Source organism: Hyperoodon ampullatus (assembly GCF_949752795.1).
Source record: "Hyperoodon ampullatus genome assembly, chromosome: 7".
Classification (NCBI taxonomy): domain Eukaryota; kingdom Metazoa; phylum Chordata; class Mammalia; order Artiodactyla; family Ziphiidae; genus Hyperoodon; species Hyperoodon ampullatus.
The window spans coordinates 16,858,206-16,879,870 of NC_136920.1; the positions used below are offsets into that span (position 1 = coordinate 16,858,206).

The following is a 21,665-nucleotide window of genomic DNA, read 5'->3' on the forward strand; positions in this document are numbered from 1 at the left end:
TAAAAAACCCCATGCCTATTAGCAGTCACTTCCCCCTCCCCCCTCCATTCGCCTGTCCACTCCAGCCCTAGGCAATTTCTGATCTACTTTTTGACTGTTGCTTTTCCTATTCTAGACATTTCATGTAAATGGAATCATACAATATGTGGTCTTTTGTGCCTGGCTCTCTAAGAAGAATTTTGAAAAGTTGCTTAGTTCTTCAGTTGGATCCGCCTTGGGGTTTCTAGTTTCAGTTCTACTGACCAATTAGCAAGCTGGTTCTTGGCTTCATATCACAACCAAGCAGAAGAAGAGTAACTGTGTTTCTGGGCTGATGTGTGTTTTCGCCCCCAGCCCCATTCTTATTCTGTCTTCCCAGCAGCAGCACAGTCAAACGGCTGTTCTGAATTAAGCCGCCTGAAATGCAGCAGTTTTATAGGACTGAGATATAATTTAATTGCTTCCTTCTTTGTAACTTGCCCTTCTTTAACCTCCCGAATTAGCTTTTCTGATAGATTTGCTAATGATTCCTATTGTTCCATATTTTCACTGTACTGTTGAATCATACTCTTCATATCCTTGCTCCTAGAACAGATCTTGGAGAGAGCCTAAAAAGCTGTTTTGGAAAAAAGGGTCCCTGATTCTCCTTTCCAAGGAACAGGAGAGAAGAGTCTGAGAGAAGCAGAGGTAGAGAGATGTATGCAGACTTGGTAGAGCTCACCTACCATGTGACTGTCATGACTATTAAAATTTTATCCCTAGACACACATTCCCAAGGCTTCCAGCCTGCAAGTTGAACACAGGACTCAGAGAATGAGACTTAGCAGTTTGTTTTTTGCCATGGTTGTTTTCTTTTTCTTTCTATTTTTAAAGAAGAGAACGTTGTTTGTTTTTTTTAAAATATAAATTTATTTATTTATTTTTGGCTGCGTTGGGTCTTCGTTGCTGTGCGTGGGCTTTCTCTAGTTGCAACAAGTGGAGGCTACTCTTTGTTGTGGTGCGTGGGCTTCTCATTGCGCTGGCTTCTCTTTGTTGCAGAGCACGGGCTCTAGGCATGCAGGCTTCAGTAGTTGTGGCACACAGGCTCAGTAGTTGTGGCTCGCGGGCTCTAGAACACAGGCTCAGTAGTTGTGGTGCACGGGTTTAGTTGCTCCGCGGCATGTGGGATCTTCCCGGCCCAGGGCTCGAACCCGTGTCCTGTATTGGTAGGCGGATTCTTAACCGCTGCGCCACCAGGGAAGCCCTCCATGGTTGTTTTCTGATGGTTGGCCAGGATCACTGGATTCAAGTTTCTTTTCCCTTTCATTTTGTCTCTCGTCAGAATAATCTTCATTTACTCTTTTGCTCTGAGGCTCCAGAAGAGCTCTGTGGTTGTGAGATAGAAAGTGAACTGCTATGACTAACAGTATGCTTATGGACAGCCACTCTTTCCACCATTTCCTAGAACATGAATGAGAGTCTTGGGCTCTCTCTCTCTCTCTCTTTTTTAATTAATAGGCTTTTTTTTAGAGCAGTCTTAAGTTTACAGAAAAATTAAGTTGAAAGTACAGACAGTTGCCATATACCTTCCTCCCTCCCCACACACCCATAGCCTCCCCCACCATCAGCATCCTGCCCCAGAGTGATTGATACATTTGTTATAATCCATGAACCAACCTTGAAACATCATTATCACCCGAAGTCCATAGTTTACATTAGGGTTCACTGTTAGTGTTGTAAGTTCTGTGGGTTTTGCCAAAAATATGGTGACATGATCCACCATTATAGTACGATACAAAATAGTTACACTGCGACAAAAAAAGTCTCCTTGTGCTCCACCTGTACATTCCTCTCTCCCCCCAAACTCCTGGCAACCACGATCTTTACTGTGTCCACAGTTTTGGCTTTTCCAGAATGACGTATAGTTTAGAATCATACAATATATAGCTTTTTGCTTCTTTCACTTAATAATATATACTTAAATTTCTTCCATGTTTTTTCATGGCTTGATAGCTCATTTCTTTTTAGAACTGAATAATATTCCATTGTATGGATGTACCACAGTTTACTTATCCATTCTCCTATTAAAGGACATCTTGGTTGCTTTTAAGGTTTGGCAGTTACAAATAAAGTTGCTGTAAACATCTGTGTAGGTTTTGTGTGGACATAACACCTTCAACTCATTTGTGTAAATACCAAGGAGAATGACTGCTGGATCATATGGTAAGAGTATGTTTAGTTTTGCAAGAAACTGCCAAACTGTCTTCCAAAGTGGCTGTACCATTTTGCATTCCCACCAGCAAGGAATGGGAGTTCCTGTTGTTTCACATCCTGTTCCGCATTTGGTGTTATCAGTGTTTTGGATTTCAGCAATCCTGACAAGCGTGTAGTGGTTTCTCTTTGTAGTTTTAATTTGCAGTTCCCTGATGAGGAATGATGTTGAGCATCTTTTCATATCTTTATGTGCCATCTGTATATCTTCTTTGGTGAGGTGTCTGTTTAGATCCTTTGCCCATTTTTTAATTGGGTTTTTTGTTATTGTTGAGTTTTAAGAGTTCTTTGTATATTTTGGATACCAGTCCTTTATCAGTTAAGTGTTTTGCAAAGATTTTCTCCCAGTCTGTTGTCTCTTCATTCTCTTTAACAGTGTCTTTCACAGAGCAAAAGTTTTTAATTTTAATGAAGTAAAATCTGTCAATTTTTTCTTTTCATGGATTGTACTTTTGGTGTTGTATCTTAAAAGTCTTTGCCAAGCCCAAGGTCACCTAGATTATCTCTTATATTATCTCCTAGGAGTTAGAGTTTTGTGTTTTCCATCTAGGTCTATCCAATTTGAGTTAATTTTTTGAAAAGTGTAAGGTTTGTGTCTAGGTTTATTTTATAGTTTTGTATATGGATATCCAGTTGTTTCAGTACTGTTTTTAAAGAGATTCAATTCTCTATTGAATTGCCTTTGCTCCTTTGTCAAAGATCAGTTTACTATATTTGTGTGGGTTTATTTCTGATCTCTTTTTTCTGTTCCATTGGTCTAGACATAGATCAAGAATAGGTCTAGGGCTTCCCTGGTGGTGCAGTGGTTGAGAGTCCGCCTGCCGATGCAGGGGACACGGGTTCGTGCCCCGGTCCGGAAAGATCCCACATGCCGCAGAGCAGCTGGGCCTGTGAGCCATGGCCGCTGGGCCTGCACGTCCGGAGCCTGTGCTCCGCAACGGGAGAGGCCACAACAGTGAGAGGCCCACGTACTGAAAAAAAAAAAAAGAAAAAAAAAAAAGAATAGGTCTAGACATAGATCTAGAATAGACATATTCTTTCACCAATGCCACACTATCTTGATGACTATAGCTTTATAGTAAGCCTTGACGTCAGATAGTGTCCTCCAAATTTGTTCTTTCTTTGCATATTGTGTTGGCTATTCTGGATCTTTTGCCTTTCCAGATAAACTTTAGAATCAGTTTTTTGATATTCACAAAGTAATATTCTAGGATTTTGACTGGGATTGCATTGAATCTATAGATCCAGTTGGGAAGAATTGACATCTTAAAAGTGCTAAATATTCCTATCCATGAATATGGAATATCTCTCCAATATTTTTTCAGATCTTTTGTGATCTGTTTCATCAGATAGATCTTGTACATGTTTTGTTAGATTTATACTTAAGGTTTTCATTTTTTTGGTGCTAATATAAATGATATTGTATTTTTAACTTCAGATTCCAATTCCATTTATTCATTTATTCATTGCTGGCATATAGGAAAGCAGTTGACTTCCATCTTGCAACTTAATATAATCACTTAATAGTTCCAGGAGGTTTTGTTTTTTGCTTGTTTGTTGTTTTATTCTTTGGGATTTTCTACATAAACAATTATGTTATCTGTGAACAAAGAAAGTTTTATTTCTTCTTCTCCAATCTATGTACCTCTTACTTACTTTTCTTGTCTTATTGCATTAAGTAGGCTTCCAGTACAGTGTTGAAGAGGAGTGGTGAGAGGAAACATCCTTGCTTGTTCCCCGTCTTAGGGGGAAAGCATATACAGTTAACCCTTGAACAATGTAGGGGGAAAGGGACTCTGACCCCCGCACAGTTGAAAATCCATGTATAACTTTACAGTCAGCCCTCCATATCTGCTGTTCCACACCCTTGGATTCAACCAACTGCAGATCCTGTAGTACTGTATACATATTTATTGAAAAAAATCTGCATGTTAGTGGACCCATATCGTTCAAACACATATGTTTTTCAAGGGTCAACTGTCATTTCTCACCTTTAAATGTAGCTATGGGTTTTTTGTAGACATTGTTTATCAACTTGAGAAGTTCCCCACTCTTCCCAGTTTGATGATAGTTTTTATCAAAAATAGGTTTTAGATTTTGTCAGGTGCCTTTTCTGTATCTATTGATATGATCATATGATTTTTCTTCTTTATCCTGTTGATGTGATGTATCATTATTAACTGATTTTGAAATGTTTAACCAGCCTTGCCTACTGGAATAAATCCCCATTTGGTCATAGTGTGTAACTTTTTTTAATACATTATTATATTCAATTTGCCAACATTTTCTTGAGCATTTTTACTTCTGTGTTCATAAAAGACATTAGACTGTAGTTTTCCTTTCTTCAACGTTTTTGTCCAGTTTTGGTATCAGGGTAGTGCTGGCCTCAGAAGCAGTCCCACTTCTGTTTTCTGAAAGAGATTATGGAGATTTGGTGTAATTTCTTCCTTAGGTGTTTGGTAGAATTTACCAATGAACCCACCTGGGCCTGTTACTTTCTGTCTTAAGAGGTTTTTAATGATTGATTCAGTGTAATAGATATAGGCCTATTCAGATCATCTGTTTTTTCTTGTGTCAATTTTGGTAGTCTGTGTCTTTCAAGGAATTTTGGTCCATTTCACCTAGCTTATCAAACTTGTGGGCCTTGAGTTGTTCATAATAGTCCTTTACTGTCCTTTTAGTGTCCATGGGATCAGTAGTGATAGCTTGTCTTTCATTCCTGGTATTAATAATTTGTATCTTCCCTCTTTTTTTCTTTGTTAGCCTGGCTAAAGGTTTATTGATTTTATTGGTCTTTTCAAAGAACCAGCTTTTGGTTTCATTGATTTTTTTTTCTCTATTGATTTCCTGTTTTCAGTCTCACTGATTTCTGCTCTAATTTTGATTATTTCTTTTCTTCTGCTTACTTTGGATTTAATTTGCTCTTCTTTTTCTTGTTTCCTAAAGTGGAAGTTTAAATTATTGATTTTAGATCTTTCTTCTTTTCTAGTATGTGCATTCAAAGCAGTAACATTCCCTCTAAGCGCTGCTTTCGCTACATCCCACAAATTTTAATTAGTTGTATTTTCATTTAGTTAAAAATATTTTAAAATTTCTCTTGTGATGTCTTCTTTGAGCCATGTGTTACTTAAAGTGTGTTGCTTAATCTCCAAGTATTTAGGGATTTTTCCAGTTATCTTTCTGTTACTGATTTCTAGTTTAATTTCCTTGTGTTCTGACAGCATACTTTGTATGGTTTCAGTTCTTTTAAATTTGTTACAGTGTGTTTTGTGGACCAGAATGTGGTCTGTCTTGGCCTAAGCTGTTTTTCAAGGAGAACATTACTAAGGAGTCTGGGTCCTATGCATTTGCTCTTAATTCTGAAATGAAGTACTTCTCTTCCTTGGTCCTGGCACGTTATTTGGGCCAGTCTCTTACAAAAGAACCTCTGTCTATGAGCTGTTGATTCCAGAGCTATACCTATAGAGGAAAAGCATACAGAGATTGGAGTAAATGATTAAATAATTTTAATGGTGGCTATTTATTAGACATTTACTATTTGCCACCACTTTGCATTTATTATTTCAGTAAGTTTTCCAAATAGCCCTATAAGTTGAAAGGATTTTTATTATCTTTTTACAGATAAGGAAACTGAGGTTCAGAGAAATTGATTTACACAGAGTGATACTAATATAGGTACTAGCAGGAGGAGTCAAAATCGGGTCCATCTGATTCTGAAGCCCGTATTCTCAGAAACAGTGTTAAAAACAGACACATGAGATCCCAGTTCAAGCCAAACTCTAATCCATGGCAGAAATGGAAAACTGGAAGTTTGCTAAAGGAATATTTGTATAATGCTGTGCCTTTTATTGGTTTCTCTCCAAAATCAGTATCGCTAACAGTTTTGGTGCCTTTAGCAGCGAGCATTCCAGTAGTAGTGCTTCCTAAGGAGCACTATCTTGGAGTTAAAATGTAGGCTGGGGCTTCCCTGGTGGCGCAGTGGTTGAGAGTCCGCCTGCCGATGCAGAGAACGTGGGTTCGTGCCCCGGTCCGGGAAGATCCCACATGCCGCGGAGCGGCTGGGCCCGTGAGCCGTGGCCGCTGAGCCTGCGTGTCCGGAGCCTGTGCTCCGCAACGGGAGAGGCCACAACAGTGAGAGGCCCACGTACCACAGAAAAAAAATAAAAAATAAAATAAAATGTAGGCTGTATTTATCTAACTTAGAGTTTCCCAACCAGGAATGATTTTGATCCCTAGGGAACATTTGGCAATGTCTGGATACATTTTTGGTGGTCACAACTGGGTGACTACTGGCATCTAGTGGGAAGAGGCCAAGGGTACTGCTAAACATCCTACAATGCACAAGACCCACCCCACCCCCTAAACAAAGAATTATCTGACCCAAAATATCAATAGTGGAGGTTGAGAAAATGTGAGTCTAGCTTGTTCCATTCTGTTATTACTGAGAAAACCTTGATCCCTCAGAAATCCCTCAGCATTCTGTCAGGATTTGGTTTCCAAGGCTAAGTGCCTCCTATGTAAATACTTTGTGGCTCAGTCCATTAACTCATTCTGGCACATTTCCTATACCTTGAGCTTAGTAGCCAGCCAGAGGCCTGTTAAATGGTTGGGGTTTTTTTTAATAGGGTGATACTTTTTCTTCCTGATGTTTCTTGAGAGACAGGCTCAGTTGGCCTGCAGCTGTTACAGAAGAGAACCTGGTGACAATAATCTGTTGCTGGCATCTTTAGCTCCCTAATCTATGTTTACGCGGCACTGAAAATCAACTCTCCCTGCTGCCAGGCCCCATTCCTCCTCAACACTCTGGCACCAGTGGCAGAGAATACCTCCCCAGTCTCTTCCACACAGTACAACCATACATGATTATTTTATTGCACAGCTGTTTTCCAGAAGACGTTTCCTGAGGCATGGATATACAGGATGCTTCTGGAGCTGTGAGTTGGAGTCTCAGTCATTTCTGTTCCAGTTGCAGATATATCCACAGCGCTCTTAAAGCATCTGGTATTTTCCTTAACTGTTTTCCTGTTTGTAGCTCTTGTCCTTTCCCCCATATTTTAAGCTCCTACAGTACGGGGTTTGTTTCTTCAATTTTTTTCCTATCCTAACTTAGGAACTAGCATTTCTTTCATCATATACTAAGAAAATCAACTTGCCTTCTTCCATTTTGGGTTATATGCTTTTCTATTAAAAGTTGGAGGAAATTATAAGGAACTAAAATCATTTGAGAGAGACTGGTGGTCAGAGGTTGATATCAACCATCTAGATATAGATAAGCAAGCCAGAGGAACAATTCATGAACTCAATGGAATTGAGCCTGGGTCCAAATAAAACTGAATAATTCTTTCCTGAGTAGTGGACCTTGGAATTTAAAAAGTTACTTTCATTATCAAGGAGGCCTAGAAAAATCAAGAAATTTCTTATTAAGGAAGTCCTATAGGGGAACTTCCCTGGTGGCGCAGTGGTTAAGAATCCACCTGCCAATACAGGGGACATGGGTTCGATCCCTGGTCCAGGAAGATCCCACATGCCGCAGAGCAACTAAGCCTGTGTGCCACAACTGCTGAGCCTGTGCTCTTGAGCCCGCGAGCCACAACTACTGAGACCGCATGCTGCAACTACTGAAGTCCGCGCACCTAGAGCCCATCCTGTGCAACAAGAGAAGCCACCACAATGAGAAACCCGCACACCGCAACGAAGAGTAGCCCCCGCTCGTCGCAACTAGAGAAAGCCCTCGCGCAGCAACCAAGACCCAACACAGCAATAAATAAATAAATACATAGATAGATAGATAGATGGATAAATAAATAAATTTATTTATTTACTTACAAAAAGAAAGTGTTATAGGTAGCTTACCCTCCTCATGACCCAGTTCAGCAAAATTTCCCAAGTCAGGTATCATTATTACAGAATTTTCTGTAAAGTTTAAGCAAAGGCATATATTTACCTCATTTAAGTGATATGCCACAGGGCCCTCAATAGGGATTTTCTTTTTTTATTTGGCTGCGTTGGGTCTTCGTTGCTGTGCACAGGCTTTCTCTAGTTGTGGCGAGCGGGGGCTACTCTTCGTTGCGGTGTGTGGGCTTGTCATTGAGGTGGCTTCTCTTGTTGTGGAGCACGGGCTCTAGGCACGTGGGCTTCAGTAGTTGTGGCACGTGGGCTCAGTAGTTGTGGCTCACGAGCTCTAGAGCACAGGCTCAGCAGTTGTGGTGCACGGGCTTAGTTGCTCCACGACATGTGGGATCTTCCCAGGCCAGGGCTCGAACCCGTGTCCCCTGCAATGGCAGGCGGATTCTTAACCACTGTGCCACCAGGGAAGCCCCCTCAATAGGGATTTGAGGTCAGTGGGCTCATTGACAGAACCCTCAAATGCTGTCTTTCTTAGGCCTTCAGAGAGATCGTGACCATTTTGAACAATGTCTTTGAATCTGCAAGATTGTAAAGAATGTATTGTTTGGATGGTATTGGTTTATCTAAAACAGTATTTCTCAACCGTTATTTTATCATTACCCTCCTAAGGAGCCTTTTTAGACATTTTTTTCCCTAATCACCCCCCTCCCATGAAATTTTAATATCACAGATAATGCTGTGTATCTGTTCATATACTGCAGTACTTTGGCAGGGACTGGGGATTGTACTATCTAAGATTTTTCCCCCACCATGAACAGTTTTCACCCCCATGGGGGCAGTCCTGCCCATGTTGACGACATGTTAATCTAGAAGTATCATCATCTTGGGAACGAATTGTTTGTACCTTTCTTAACAAATTGAAACAGGGACAAGGACTCTATCAGTAAATTAATGTTAAAAAAGAGTCTTCTCATACAGCGGCCTGAAGCAACTGGGGAAGAGTGAGAAGACTACTTTTCTCATATTTCATAGCTTATATGGAGGACATTTTCTCTCTGAACAACCTCTTGAACATCTGAGGAAAGAACAGGGAAACACCAGGAGTAGCAGAGCAATAAATGCAGCGCTCTAAAAGGAGGGGAAAAAAAAAAAGACAAGACCCTCTTGCAGTGACATGCAGAGGAGGAACATGGTGATACTGAAGAATCTGGGTATAGAACTGTCCATTGTTCCAAGGCTAGTCAGCTCTAACAAGTTCAGTTTCTCAAAGTCAGAGTTGATTTGCAGCAGAGAGTACCATTTAGGTTGTGTAGCACATAAGAATGTTCTATTCTCCCAGGAGGGTTTGGCTGTGTCTGATCAGAAGGGTGGGTGTGTATGAAATGCACCTCGGAAGGAGGAGGAGGAAGAGATGACATGTTCAAGTAAAATGAAATACAACTGCAAATTAAAGTGTCACCCTGTTTTAAAAAAATCCCTTTTTTATTTAATTGGTTACCAAGGAAAAAAATGTCATATAGAAGTGTATGTCTCAGGGAAAGTTAAACTGTGAGATGTTACAAGTGAATCTGGATTCAAGGAAGTTCTCCTGGGGTGGGGCAGGGCAGGGGTTATAAAATACTGCCTTAATAAAAATATTCTGAGGCGGAAAAGCTAGGCTCATAAATTTCTATTGTGTTACATGCCAGAGGTCCAGAAGAGATTAACAAATATTACCTCATTTGTTCTTTGCTGTCTCTCTCTATCCTATCAGCTGAATGCTGGCTGCCTCTTCCCTGGGGGAAGCCTCCTTTTGAGATGTTTTATTAGGAGGAAGGTCATATACAAAGGAGATGCTTTCTCCCAAAGGGTGCTGCTTACTACAAAGACATCCAGGGACTGAATGCTTTTCTGTGTTAATGGTGTCCTACCATTTTTCATGTTTCTTTCCCAGCATTTTTATGAACACCCATTTGTCTCTTTAGATTGTGAGCCTACCAGATAGGATATATACAGTACGTGCCACATTGTTGGCACTCAGTAAATGTTACGTAATAATGGGAAGGGGGGCTGATTTATATTATATTATACTATACTATACTATATTATATTATACTGTATTATACTATATTTACATGTAGAATTATTCTTGAGAAACATGTCTGGTTTCTCTTTGAGATAGAGACTTGACAGATAGGACTTGTCAGCTTTCTTCAGCCTTAATTGTGATTCTTCCTTTTCTCCTTCTTCTACTAATCCTAGTTTTGTCTCATGTTTGCAGTGGAAACATATAGATAAACACTATAATGTGCTCTCTTTGTCTTCTCCCCCACCAGGGGCAGTGATTGGTGATGGACAGTCTGCCGTGGCCAGTAACATTGCCAATACTACCTACCGGCTCCAGTGGTGGGACTTCACTAAGTTTGACCTCCCAGAAATCAGTAATGGTAAGCCAAGGTAGAACTGGGGATACTGGTGGAAGGTCTGTCTCTTACTGGTGAGCCAGAGCTCAGAAACCCACATAGCACTGGATTTTTCATCGCCTCGTTGAGCAGCTCACTGCCGTGTGCCATTTCTACAGTTCTTCTCCAACTCTCGTTAAGCAATTCAACAAACGTGTATTGAGTACCCACCCTGAGCAGTGAACAATGCTTTGGTACAGTGATCAGAACAGTGCTAAGGTGGACACCAAAATGAAGATGTCTGCCCCAGGAGTTTACCAACTAGTAGTTCATTGTCCCAAGCCTAGAAGTTTGGGTGGAACTGAGAAGAACAGGAGGAGAAGGGAGTGTAGGAACTGAGAGCCAGACCCTTGAGGAAAGACTACACTGATGATAAACTCATTTATTAATCTAGGTCTGAATAGAACAAAGGGAGTGGCGTGATTGATGTGTGATTTACAAACATGTCTGTCTGTCAGTCCGTTTTCCCAGCATCTACGAGTCCTCAATCCCATGTCCCAGTTGTTTGATTGAAATCACATCATTTTTTAAAATTAATTAATTTATTTATTGGCTGTGTTGGGTCTTCCGTTGCTGTGTGAGGGCCCTCTCCAGTTGAAGCGAGTGGGGGCCACTTCTCGCCGCAGTGTGAGGGCTTCTCACTGCGGTGGCCTCCCCTGCCGCGGAGCACAGGCTCCAGGCGTGCAGGCTTCAGCAGACGTGGCACACGGGCTTCAGTAGTTGTGGCTTGTGTGCTCCAGAGTGCAGGCTCAGCAGTTGTTGTGCACGGGCTTGGTTGCTCCGCAGCATGTGGGATCTTCCCGGACCAGGGCCTGAACCCATGTCCCCTGCATTGGCAGGCGGATTCTCAACCACTGCGCCACCAGGGAAGCCCAATCACAGCATTTTAGACATCTCATTTCACTTTCTATCTGATGATGGACTCTCACACATCCCTGGGAAGTGGTGGTTCAGCCTCTGCTTGAACACTTCAGATAGGTCACACTGTCTGATGAGTTGGCCGTAGTCCATCACTGCTAAATTCTTGTTCAAATGTTTTTTCTTATACCCAGCCACCATTTCCCTTGCTGTCACTTCCTCCCATTGGTCCTAATTCTACCTCTGAATATCCATAGAATAAGTTTAATGATGTCTCTTCTAAGTGACAGTTCTCCAGCTATTTGAAGATAAACTGCCATTTCCCTTTAAATCATTCTTTTTGGGCCAGAATTCCTGAGATTCCTTTTACGATCTGGTTTTCAAATCCTTGACAGTTCTGCTCATTTCCCCTTTAAGCTTTGAGGTGACAGAACAATGTAGAACACTCCAGATGAGATCTGTCCAAAACAGAGTACAATGATGGTTTGGACAGTGTTAGTTCAGCCTAAGATTTCAACAGCTTTTTCTGAAGCCACTGTTGAGTTTGCCGTCACTTAAAACTCCTTGATGGGACTTCCCTGGTTGCACAGTGGTTAAGAATCTGCCTGCCAACGCAGGAGACACGGGTTCGATCCCTGGTCCAGGAAGATCCCACATGCCGTGAAGCAACTAAGCCCATGCACTACAACTACTGAGCCTGCACTCTTGAGCCTATGAGCCACAACTGCTGAGCCCGTGTGCTGCAACTAATGAAGCCTACGTGCCTAGAGCCCACGCTTTGCAACAAGGGAAGCCACCGCAATGAGAAGCCCGCTCACCGGAATGAAAAGTAGCCCCTGCTCACCACAACTAGAGAAAGCCCGTGCACAGCAACGAGGACCCAGTGAAGCCAAACATAAATAAATAATAAATAAATGTATTTATTTATTTAAAAAATACTTGATAACTATTAATAAACCAAGACTTTACCGTCCTATACTTACTTGCGCAGTTCGAATGTTTCAAAAACCAAAGGTTTGTATTTGTTTCTGTTAAGTTTTATCTTAATAGTGCCAATTGCTCTTCTTAGTTCCTGCCTCTCAACAATTTTTTGAACTTTGATTCAGCCCTTTTTTTCCCAACCTTACATCATCTTCTAATTTGATAAACATACTTTCTCTGTCTTTTTTTTTTTTTTAACACTGAGTACTTTAATTCTTTTTTGGGGGCGCTGCATAGGGTCTTAGTTGCCCCGAGGCATGTAAGATCTTAGTTCTCCGACCAGGGATCGAACCCGAGTCTCCTGCATTGGAAGGTGGATTCTTAATCACTGGACCACCAGGGAAGTCCCTCTGTCTTACTTTGTTTTTCTGGTTTTTTTAAAGATACTTATTTATTTACTTATTTGGTTGCGCCGGGTCTTAGTTGCAGCAGGCGGGCTCCTTAGTTGAGGCATGAGAACTCTTAGTTGCGGCACGCATGTGGGATCTAGTTCCCTGACCAGGGATCGAACCCAGGCCCCCAGCATTGGGAGTGCAGACTGTTTTTTTTTTTTTAAATAAATAAATTTATTTGTTTATTTATTTATTTATTTTTGGCTGCGTTGGGTCTTCGTTGCTGCGCGAGGGCTTTCTTGAGTTGCGGTGAGCAGGGGCTAATCTTCGTTGCAGTGCGTGGGCTTCTCATTGCAGTGGCTTCTCTTGTTGCTAAGCACGGGCTCTAGGTGCACGGGCTCAGTAGTTGTGGCTCGCAGGCTCTAGAGCTCAGGCTCAGTAGTTGTGGCACACGGGCTTAGCTGCTCCGCGGCATGTGGGATCTTCCTGGACCAGGGCTCGAACCCGTGTCCCCTGCATTGGCAGGTGGATTCTTAACCACCGTGCCACCAGGGAGTCCCGAGAGTGCAGACTCTTAACCAACTGTGCCACCAGGGAAGTCCCCCCTCTGTCTTACTTTGGATTGCTAGCAAAACTAGTGCATCGGTCAGGACTTTGCACCAAGTGTTGTGGTATGTTCCTGTAGGCTTGCTCTGTGTCAATTTTGGTTCACGAATTTGCACCTAGGCTTGGTTGTTTGCATGTGAAGCCCATATTTTTCTATCTTGTCTATGGTTATTGTAAGAGTTGGTCAGATACCTTAAAATAATCAAGATAGCCCCTTCTGTGGCTTTCACAGTATGCCAATCTTGGTATCCTTATCAGACCATGAAAATGAAGTCAATTTTTCATCTCCTGATCTTAGTGAAACCTCAGCAGCAATCATTTTTTCCTAAGTGCTTTTAAGCCGCATGTTCGGTAATCTATTCTTTAGTAGAAATCAAATGCAATCTACCTTTTCCTGTATTAAATACTGTTTGCTTGTTTATAGATTTCTGGCCCAGATGTTTGCCATAATTTTCCGTAGGTACTTTGTTTCGTTATTTTATTTGCTTCGTTTCTTTTATTATAATCTGAAATACATTTACCAAAGATTTTTAAAATATAAAAGGATATACAGTGAAAAGTTTCCCAACCCTGCCCCCAGCTACCCACCACTCCACCCCATAGGCAGTCACAATGAGCAGTGTCTTGCATATCTCTTCAAAGATATTGTATGCATATACAAGTACATGCAAATGTTTGTTTTTCCACCTCTACTTAACCTAAATGGTAGCATGTTCTACATACTTTTCTTTCTGTACCTTGCTTTCTTTACTATATGTCTTGGTGATCTTTCTGTATCATTACATAAGCATTTACTCAATTCTTTTTTAATGGCTGCCTAGTATCCCACTGTCTATTTATTTATTTATTTATTCATTCATTCATTCATTCATTCATTCATGGCTGTGTTGGGTCTTTGTTGCTGCATGTGGGCTTTCTCTAGTTGTGGCGAGCGGGGACTACTCTTCGTTGCGGTGCGCGGGCCTCTCATTGCAGTGGCTTCTCTTGTTGCGGAGCACAGGCTCTAGGCATGCGGGCTTCAGTAGTTGTGGCACACAGGCTCAGTAGTTGTAGCTCGCGGGCTCTAGAGCGGAGGCTCAGTAGTTGTGGCGCACGGGCTTAGTTGCTCCATGGCATGTGGGATCTTCCTGGACCAGGCAGGCATATCCTTAACCACTTTGCCACCAGGAAAGTCCCCCACTGTCCATTTTTTAACCAGTTATTTTTTAACCAGTGTTCTGCTGAGGAATTTTTTTTTTTTTTTTTTTTTTTTGTCTGCTCCGGGTCTTAGTTGTGGCACACGGGATGTTCGTTGTGGCATGCAGGATCTTTAGTTGCAGCATGCGGGATCTAGTTCCCTAACCAGGGATTGAACCCAGGCCACCTGCATTGGGAGTGCAGAGTCTTAACCCCTGGAATACCAGGGAAACCCCTCTGCTGAGGAACTTTTAAGTTGTTTCCAGTCTTCTGCTATACAAACCATGCCACAGTTTGTCATTTTGCACATGTGCGAGTATATCATAGGATAAATTCCTAGAAATGGAATTGTGGGGAGGAAGAATATGTAGATTCGTGATTTTGGTAGATACTGCTAAATCACCCTCTGTAGAGATTATACCAATTTATACACTCGCTTTTGGTTCATGAGAGTGCATGTTTCCCTAAACTCTTGCTTGTAGAATGTGCTATCATATTTTGGGGTATTTACAAATCTGATGGTAAAAAATACTATGTAGGTGGGACTTCCCTGGCGGTCCAGGGGTTAGGGCTCCGCACTTCCACTGTTGGGGGCGAGGGTTCAGTCCCTGGTCGGGAAAGTAGGATCCTGCAAGCCGCATGGTGTGGCCAAAAAAAAAAAAAATAGTATGTAGGTATTTTAAATTTGTATTTCTCATATTATAAACCAGGTTGTGTGGCTCTGCATACATTTAGCCACATGTGTTGCCTTTTCTTGGCTTGTCTCTACTTTACCTTTTTTTGTGTGTGTGTGTTGTTGGTCTTTTCCTTACCAGTTCTACAGGAGCTCTTTATAAATCAGAAAATTAACTCATAATAGGAGTTTCCTGGTTGTCATTTGTCTTTTGACTCTGCTGAAGGTTATTTTTGTCATAGAACTTATTTTAAGTAGTCAGAATTATCCAACTTTCCTTTTATGGTTCCTAGATTTTGTGGCAGCATCAAGAAGATCAGTTAGTACTTTTATATTTTAGTTTTTTCCTTTAAATCTTTGATTCATCAGAAGTTTAACCTAGTCCTAAATAAGCAGAGTATGATCCAACTTTTCCCCCATGTGCTACTCATTTGTCGCAACCAATTTATAAAATGATCTATTTGTCCCCATTGATTTGGGATGTCATTTTCATCCTATTCATTTCCTGTTGAGTATTTAGATGTATTTCTTCTGTCTCTTCTGTCCCAGGGATCTGTCTGATTATTCATGTAACAGTACCACATTGGTTTAAGTTTGAGGCTCTGTTTTAGGATCTGGTAGGACTAGTCTCCTCTTGTTATTTTTTTAATCCAAAATTTCTTGCCTGCTTGAACATTTTGGTTTTCTGTATGGACTTTAAAACTACCTCGCTTCTTCCCTTCATCCCCCTGAAAAAATCCTGTTAGTGTAATTAATGTGATCGCATTAAACATATAAAGTAACTTAAGGAGACTCAATATTTTTATGGTATCTTCTTATGTAAGAAGATACCATACATAAGAAGATACTTATGATTTTTCAGTTTCTCCAAGTCTCTCTTGTGGTCTTAGGGATGTTTTAAAGTTTTCTTCATGTAATTTTATACATTTTTAAAGTTTATTGTTACAAGCTTTAAAAAAATTTGTTTTACTGAATTTGTTTACTAATTATAGTTGTTATTCAGCTAAATCTCATGGGTTTTCTAAGTATGTTATCTGTAAATAGTATTAATTTTACCTCCTCTGTTCCTAGTTGTACACCTGTGATTTCTTCCTCTTGTCTGAGTGCATTGGCTGCTACCATCAGAACAATGTTAAATAATAGCAGTCATCCTCATATCATTCCTGATTTCAGTAGAAAAACTTCTAGCTTTTTCCCAGTAAGCATATTGCTGACTTTTGGGTTGAACCAGAACTAGTTTATTGTTTTAAGGAAGTCATTATTCTTATTTTATTGTGAGTTTTTAATCAAGAATAGATACTCGGAATTCCCTGGCGGTTCAGTGGTTAGGACTCCCCCCCCAACCGCCCCCGGCAAAAAAAAAAGAATAGATGTTAAATTTAGTCATGCCTTATCAGCATCTGTGAAGATGATCATGTTTTTTTCTCTCCTTTGACCTAATAATGAGATCATTATGTTTTTTTAAACAAGTATCTGTAGATTTAATTGACCTTAAATTAATTTTTAAATCCCAATAATACCAATAAACTTCCCTTGATTATTTTTGTTTTAATTTATCTATTTTTGGCTGCGTTGGGTCTTCATTGCTGCACGGGCTTTCTCTAGTTGTGACGAGCAAGGTCTACTCTTCGTCGTGGTGCGCGGGCTTCTCATCGCGGTAGCTTCTCTTGTTGCAGAGCACGGGCTCTAGGCATGCAGGCTTCAGTAGTTGTGGCTCGCGGGCTCTAGAGCACAGCCTCAGTAGTTGCAGCGCATGGGCTTAGTTGCTCCGTGACGTGTGGGATCTTCCCGGACCAGGGCTCAAACCCGTGTCCCCTGCATTGGCAGGCGGGTTCTTAACCACCGCACCACCAGGGAAGCCCCGACATCATTATGTTGATAGATTCTGTAATATTGAACCCAACCTTACATCCCTTGAATAAACCCCACCTGGTTCATGGTGTATGCTTTAGCATTAAATTCTTTCCATGTAGCTTGCTAATAATTTAAGAGTTTTCTCCTTGAAATTTGTGAGATGGATCTATCCTATTCTTTTTCATAAAATCTATGAGTTTTGGTATCAGTGTTATGCTTGTGTTACAAATATAATTTGAAAGTTTTTCTTTTTGTCTGGAGCAGCTTAAATAGTATTGGAATTACTTGGTACTTTTTATACTTTAAAGGTCTGAGCCTGATGCTTTTTTCTTCCCTTTTCTTCGCAAGTATAGGGAGAGGTAGTTCTTTGATAACGTTTTCCTTGTCAGCTGTCCTATGATGGTTAAGCAAATGAACTCTTCAGCTATACTGTCCAGGTCCAAGTCTTGCTCAGCCACCTTCTAGCAGTGTGACCTTGGTTACTTAATCTCTCTACACCTTAGTTTCCTTGTCTATAAAATGAGGGTTATAATAGTGCCAACCTCATAGGATTGTTAGGAGAATTAAATTAGTTAACATTGATACATGTCAGGCACTCTGAACAGCATCTGGCACTTTCTGTAGTAAATGGTCAGTAAATGTTAGCTCTTTTTATCATGTCTTTTTCTTGGAAATTATACCGTGATTCTTTGAGAGTATGGCTATAATTCTAAAGTCACCCCTGCCCCTGTTTTCAGTACTCTGAGAGGCGTATTTTCCATCTCTGTAAAGTGATGTTCATGTAAAAAAGATAGTTCTCTTTTAACCTGTTGCCTCATCTGTAATTGGCTTCTGATCCTTCTGAAGCATGTTGTTTCTCCCCAGTTGGAGACAATTTTCTTTGATAGAAAAACCAAATATTCAGAAGAATACAGGCATTGGATATGCTGCTAGCAGAGCTGAGATGGTCTTTTTGGTTGTCCTTAACATTCTTTGTACAAGCCTCCACTTGTTCTGACTACAACTTCCTGTCATTCACCTTCTGTGTTCCTTCTTACTTCCTTTGATCATGGCTGTTGTAAAACCTGAGCTGATCAAAAAGCATCATGTGCAGACAGATTGACTCATTTAGTTTGGCTCACCTTTCTTCCTCATTTAAGTCCTGTGCGGTGTTAGAATTCTGCTTTTTAAAAGTGCCCTATTTTTCTCAGAGTTTTGGCCTTGGGAAATACTTGGCATTCTAGGAGTTTGGGGCGTATATGTCTGATGGTGGCCAGTGTTCCTTGCCATGGTATTACCCTCTAGAATGACAGCCACTTTCACCTGAGGCTCCTGTAATTAACTCTAACTGCTTTTCCTGGTTGGTCTGAATAAAGTCTAGTTACAGTTCTGAATCTGGTAGATTCAGCTGTCAGCAGAGTTCAGTTGGGAATCTGTAGGATTCGTTTCTGAACGTTGCATACTTCCCAGAGGAGGGAAGTGTTTGGCTTTGGCACAGCTCATGCCTGGGAGCCACTGGCCCTCAGTTCTACTCACGTGTTCAGCAGCCACTGTGTTGTTAAGAGGCCATCTGACTTATCTGAATTGAATTTAACTCTTTTCTAGAATTAGGCTAAGGAGTGTTACCACCTGGTTCTCTTAGTTGAGATACAGGATTAATGAATTACAATCTGTAAAGTGTTTAGAAATTTGTGAATAAGGCCTCATATAACATAGATAATTTTGAAACCGCTCTCATGGGAAAAAAAATAGCTCATTAGATTCACTGCGGTTTTTAAGAGTGAACTCTTATGGGAGAATAGCATTAGTCACCAGGGTGCCCTGACAGAACGGACCTTAAGAAACCCAGGGGCTGAGCAGTGTGGGGCACACACACATACAGAGAGGATGTAGTGATTGGTGCCATTGGGAATGCTTATGTAGTGTCATCTGGAGCTCCGTGCAGAGGTCCTATTCTGAAATCTGAGGGCTCAGAGATAGTGAAAAGGACATTTTCCTGCTGATTTAAACCGCTTTGGGTTTTCCAAATCCATATCTAATGCATCTGTAAAAGTACTGCAACTGCTCATCGCTCCTGTGGCCTCATCTGGCCAGCCAGCAACAGGCTACAAGCCGATCTTTGTACAGGGTGTTCGTTTATAATTTATGGAGCTGATAGAAGAGCAGAGCCCTGTGCTCCTCCAGGCATCAGTACTTCTTACCCCTCCCATTCCCTGCTAGGGCATTTTAACTTGGAAATCATTTATAATTAGGAGGAGATGACATTGCACAGTCTGGAACGTGGCTTCCTGCTGTCTTCTGCATCGTGTTTGCTCCTCCTGGAGCTGCCCCCTGAAGCTCTTAAGCAGTTTTGATTTGAAAAATCCTTTCTTTCCTAGACTTGATTTCCATTCTCAGCTGCCCAGCTAACTGCTCCATCATCATTCCCCACATGTGTTTTGGCTTTAAGTGCAGGGCAGTTTGCTGGAGCTCCAGCTCAGGGGTCAAGGACTGTCTGGTGAGACAGCAGTTTTCAAGTGTGGTCCCAGACCAGCAACATCAGACGCCTGGGAACTTGCTAGAAATACAAATTCTCCGGTCTCACCCCAGCGTTCTGTGTTTTAATAAGCCCTCCAGGTGATTATGATGCATGCTGAAACTTGAGAACCACTGTGGTAAGGCAAGGCAGGGAGCAGAACAAAGATTTCTAGTGGTGTGTCGGTTGCCACTGTCTTAAACTGTATTTCACTTCACCTTTTTCTCTACCTGCTTATTACATCATTATTGAGTCCAAAAAGGATGAGCTCTCCTTGTCATTAGTGCATTACTTTGCTATGGCCTGAGAAAAGAAGGAAATCTCTCCTTTTGTAATTTAACTCATCAAAATTTCAGCCTTACGAGAAGAAGCTGCATGAACAAATTGAAGCAGTGACCACTCACCACTGTAACTGAATATTTCCATTTCCATCTGAACATTTCCATTTCCATTGCTTGTTGTATATTAATTTCCATGAAATTAATATACAACAAGCAATAAACGTAAATTGCTAATTGGAGCTTTGAAATATTAATGAAACTGTAAACACACCACCCAGTGCTCAGTGAAGCTACCAGATCACTCTGTGCCTACTACATCCCCTTCATTATGGTAGAAGTAAAACCCTAGATCCCTAGCTGTACAAGTTCTGAAAGGGAGCGTGCTGCTGGAGAAGCTCCGTTTTAATTTTCAGCATTCTCTTTTCATTTGTTATTTGCATATCTCTCTCTGAGCTCACTGCAGGAACTGGGAGCAGTTGCGAAATTGGGTGGAGTTGAGGGGAGGGGACAAAATTTGGGAGATGGCCATTGACTTGGAATCATCATAATACAGTACAAACACAAACACCATGGCTTGAATTTGAGGCTGACAAAATGCTTTTTGTCTATATGCCCAGTTTTTCGTGGGCTTAGAGCCCAGCCTCCCAAAAGAAGGAAAACCCTACTTGTACTTTCCCCCCCACCCGCAGACCCCTCTTAGTAATTAATCGGGCAGTATCTAGTTCAGTGCTTTTTTAATGTTGGTGGTGAGTTTTGAGGGTCATTGTAGGCTTCTATATGTTTGACTGAATTGCAGGTTAACACATATAAGCTAGATGTCTGTAACAGCAAGATACAAAGCCGACTTTCATAAAATACTCACCATGCATTTTTGGGACATTAAATGTAGATAAAATGGAAACCATACAAAGCTGTCTTAAAGCCCACAGAGTCCCATTTCCTTTTCTGTTTATTTTCATGTCCTACTTAATATTTGTCATTGCCTTCTTTCTCTCTCTGCCTTTGATGGTTGCAGTCTAAATTGTCAGTTTCTTTTTACCTTTTCGAGGATTGTGCCAACATAAAGTTTAGAAAACCAAGATGGACTCACTCTTTTTTTTTTAATAAATTTATTTTATTTTTGGCTGTGTTGGGTCTTTGTTGCTGCACGCGGGCTTTCTCTAGTTGCAGCGAGCCTGGGCTACTCTTCGTTGCGGTAGGCAGGCTTCTCATTGCATTAGCTTCTCTTGTTGCAGAGCATGGGCTCTTGGCATGCAGGCTTCAGTAGTTATGGCACGCGCAGACTCAGTAGTCGTGGCTCGCGGGCTCTAGAGCGCAGGCTCAGTAGTTGTGGCGCAGGGGCTTAGTTGCTCCGCGGTATGTGGGATCTTCCCAGACCAGGGCTCGAACCCGTGTCCCCTGCATTGGCAGGCAGATTCTTAACCACTGCGCCACCAGGGCAGTCCCTGGACTCACTCTTGAAGCTCCCCCAGTTGCCTTGGTTCTGTATCCCCAACTGTAATCATGTGTCAATCCAAGGAAGGGGGAGGAGGTTATCTTTTTGGCAGCAGGCTTGGGACCCTGAGTAAGGAGCAGACAATCTCAGTGCTAACTAGATAAATCTAGCCATACAGGCTCGAGCAGATGGTGGGTTGGAAGTTGAGCAGTACAGAGCCCTAATGGTGATAGCAATGAGTATTTTGGATGTCATTATCTTATTAGTTAGCAAACAGAACCATCCTTGTGGTCCCTCCTCAGCTTTATGTGTAATGGTGCTGTAGGTGTCAGCCCCCAGGAGTTGGCACAATAGCCTAATCAATGTGTTCTGATGTCTTTTTTGATCTCCTCTGTCATCTCTGTGGCTTCATTAACAACACACACAGGGAAAGGGGGATGAATATAGAGTTTTAGAAA

The 21,665-nt window shown here is 41.4% G+C and overlaps 1 protein-coding gene across 5 annotated transcripts in view; it reads left to right on the forward strand.

Annotated features, from left to right (window-relative positions):
• Nucleotides 1–21,665, forward strand: part of AMBRA1 (autophagy and beclin 1 regulator 1) — a gene marked incomplete at its 5' end in the record, with an annotated part of 147,650 nt that overhangs the window by 92,167 nt on the left and 33,818 nt on the right. For all 5 annotated transcript variants that reach the window (XM_079707870.1, XM_079707871.1, XM_079707872.1 and 2 more), the window contains one exon: nucleotides 10,392–10,502. In XM_079707870.1, the coding sequence (XP_079563996.1) occupies nucleotides 10,392–10,502 (111 nt within the window). The remainder of the gene's footprint in view (nucleotides 1–10,391; nucleotides 10,503–21,665) is intronic.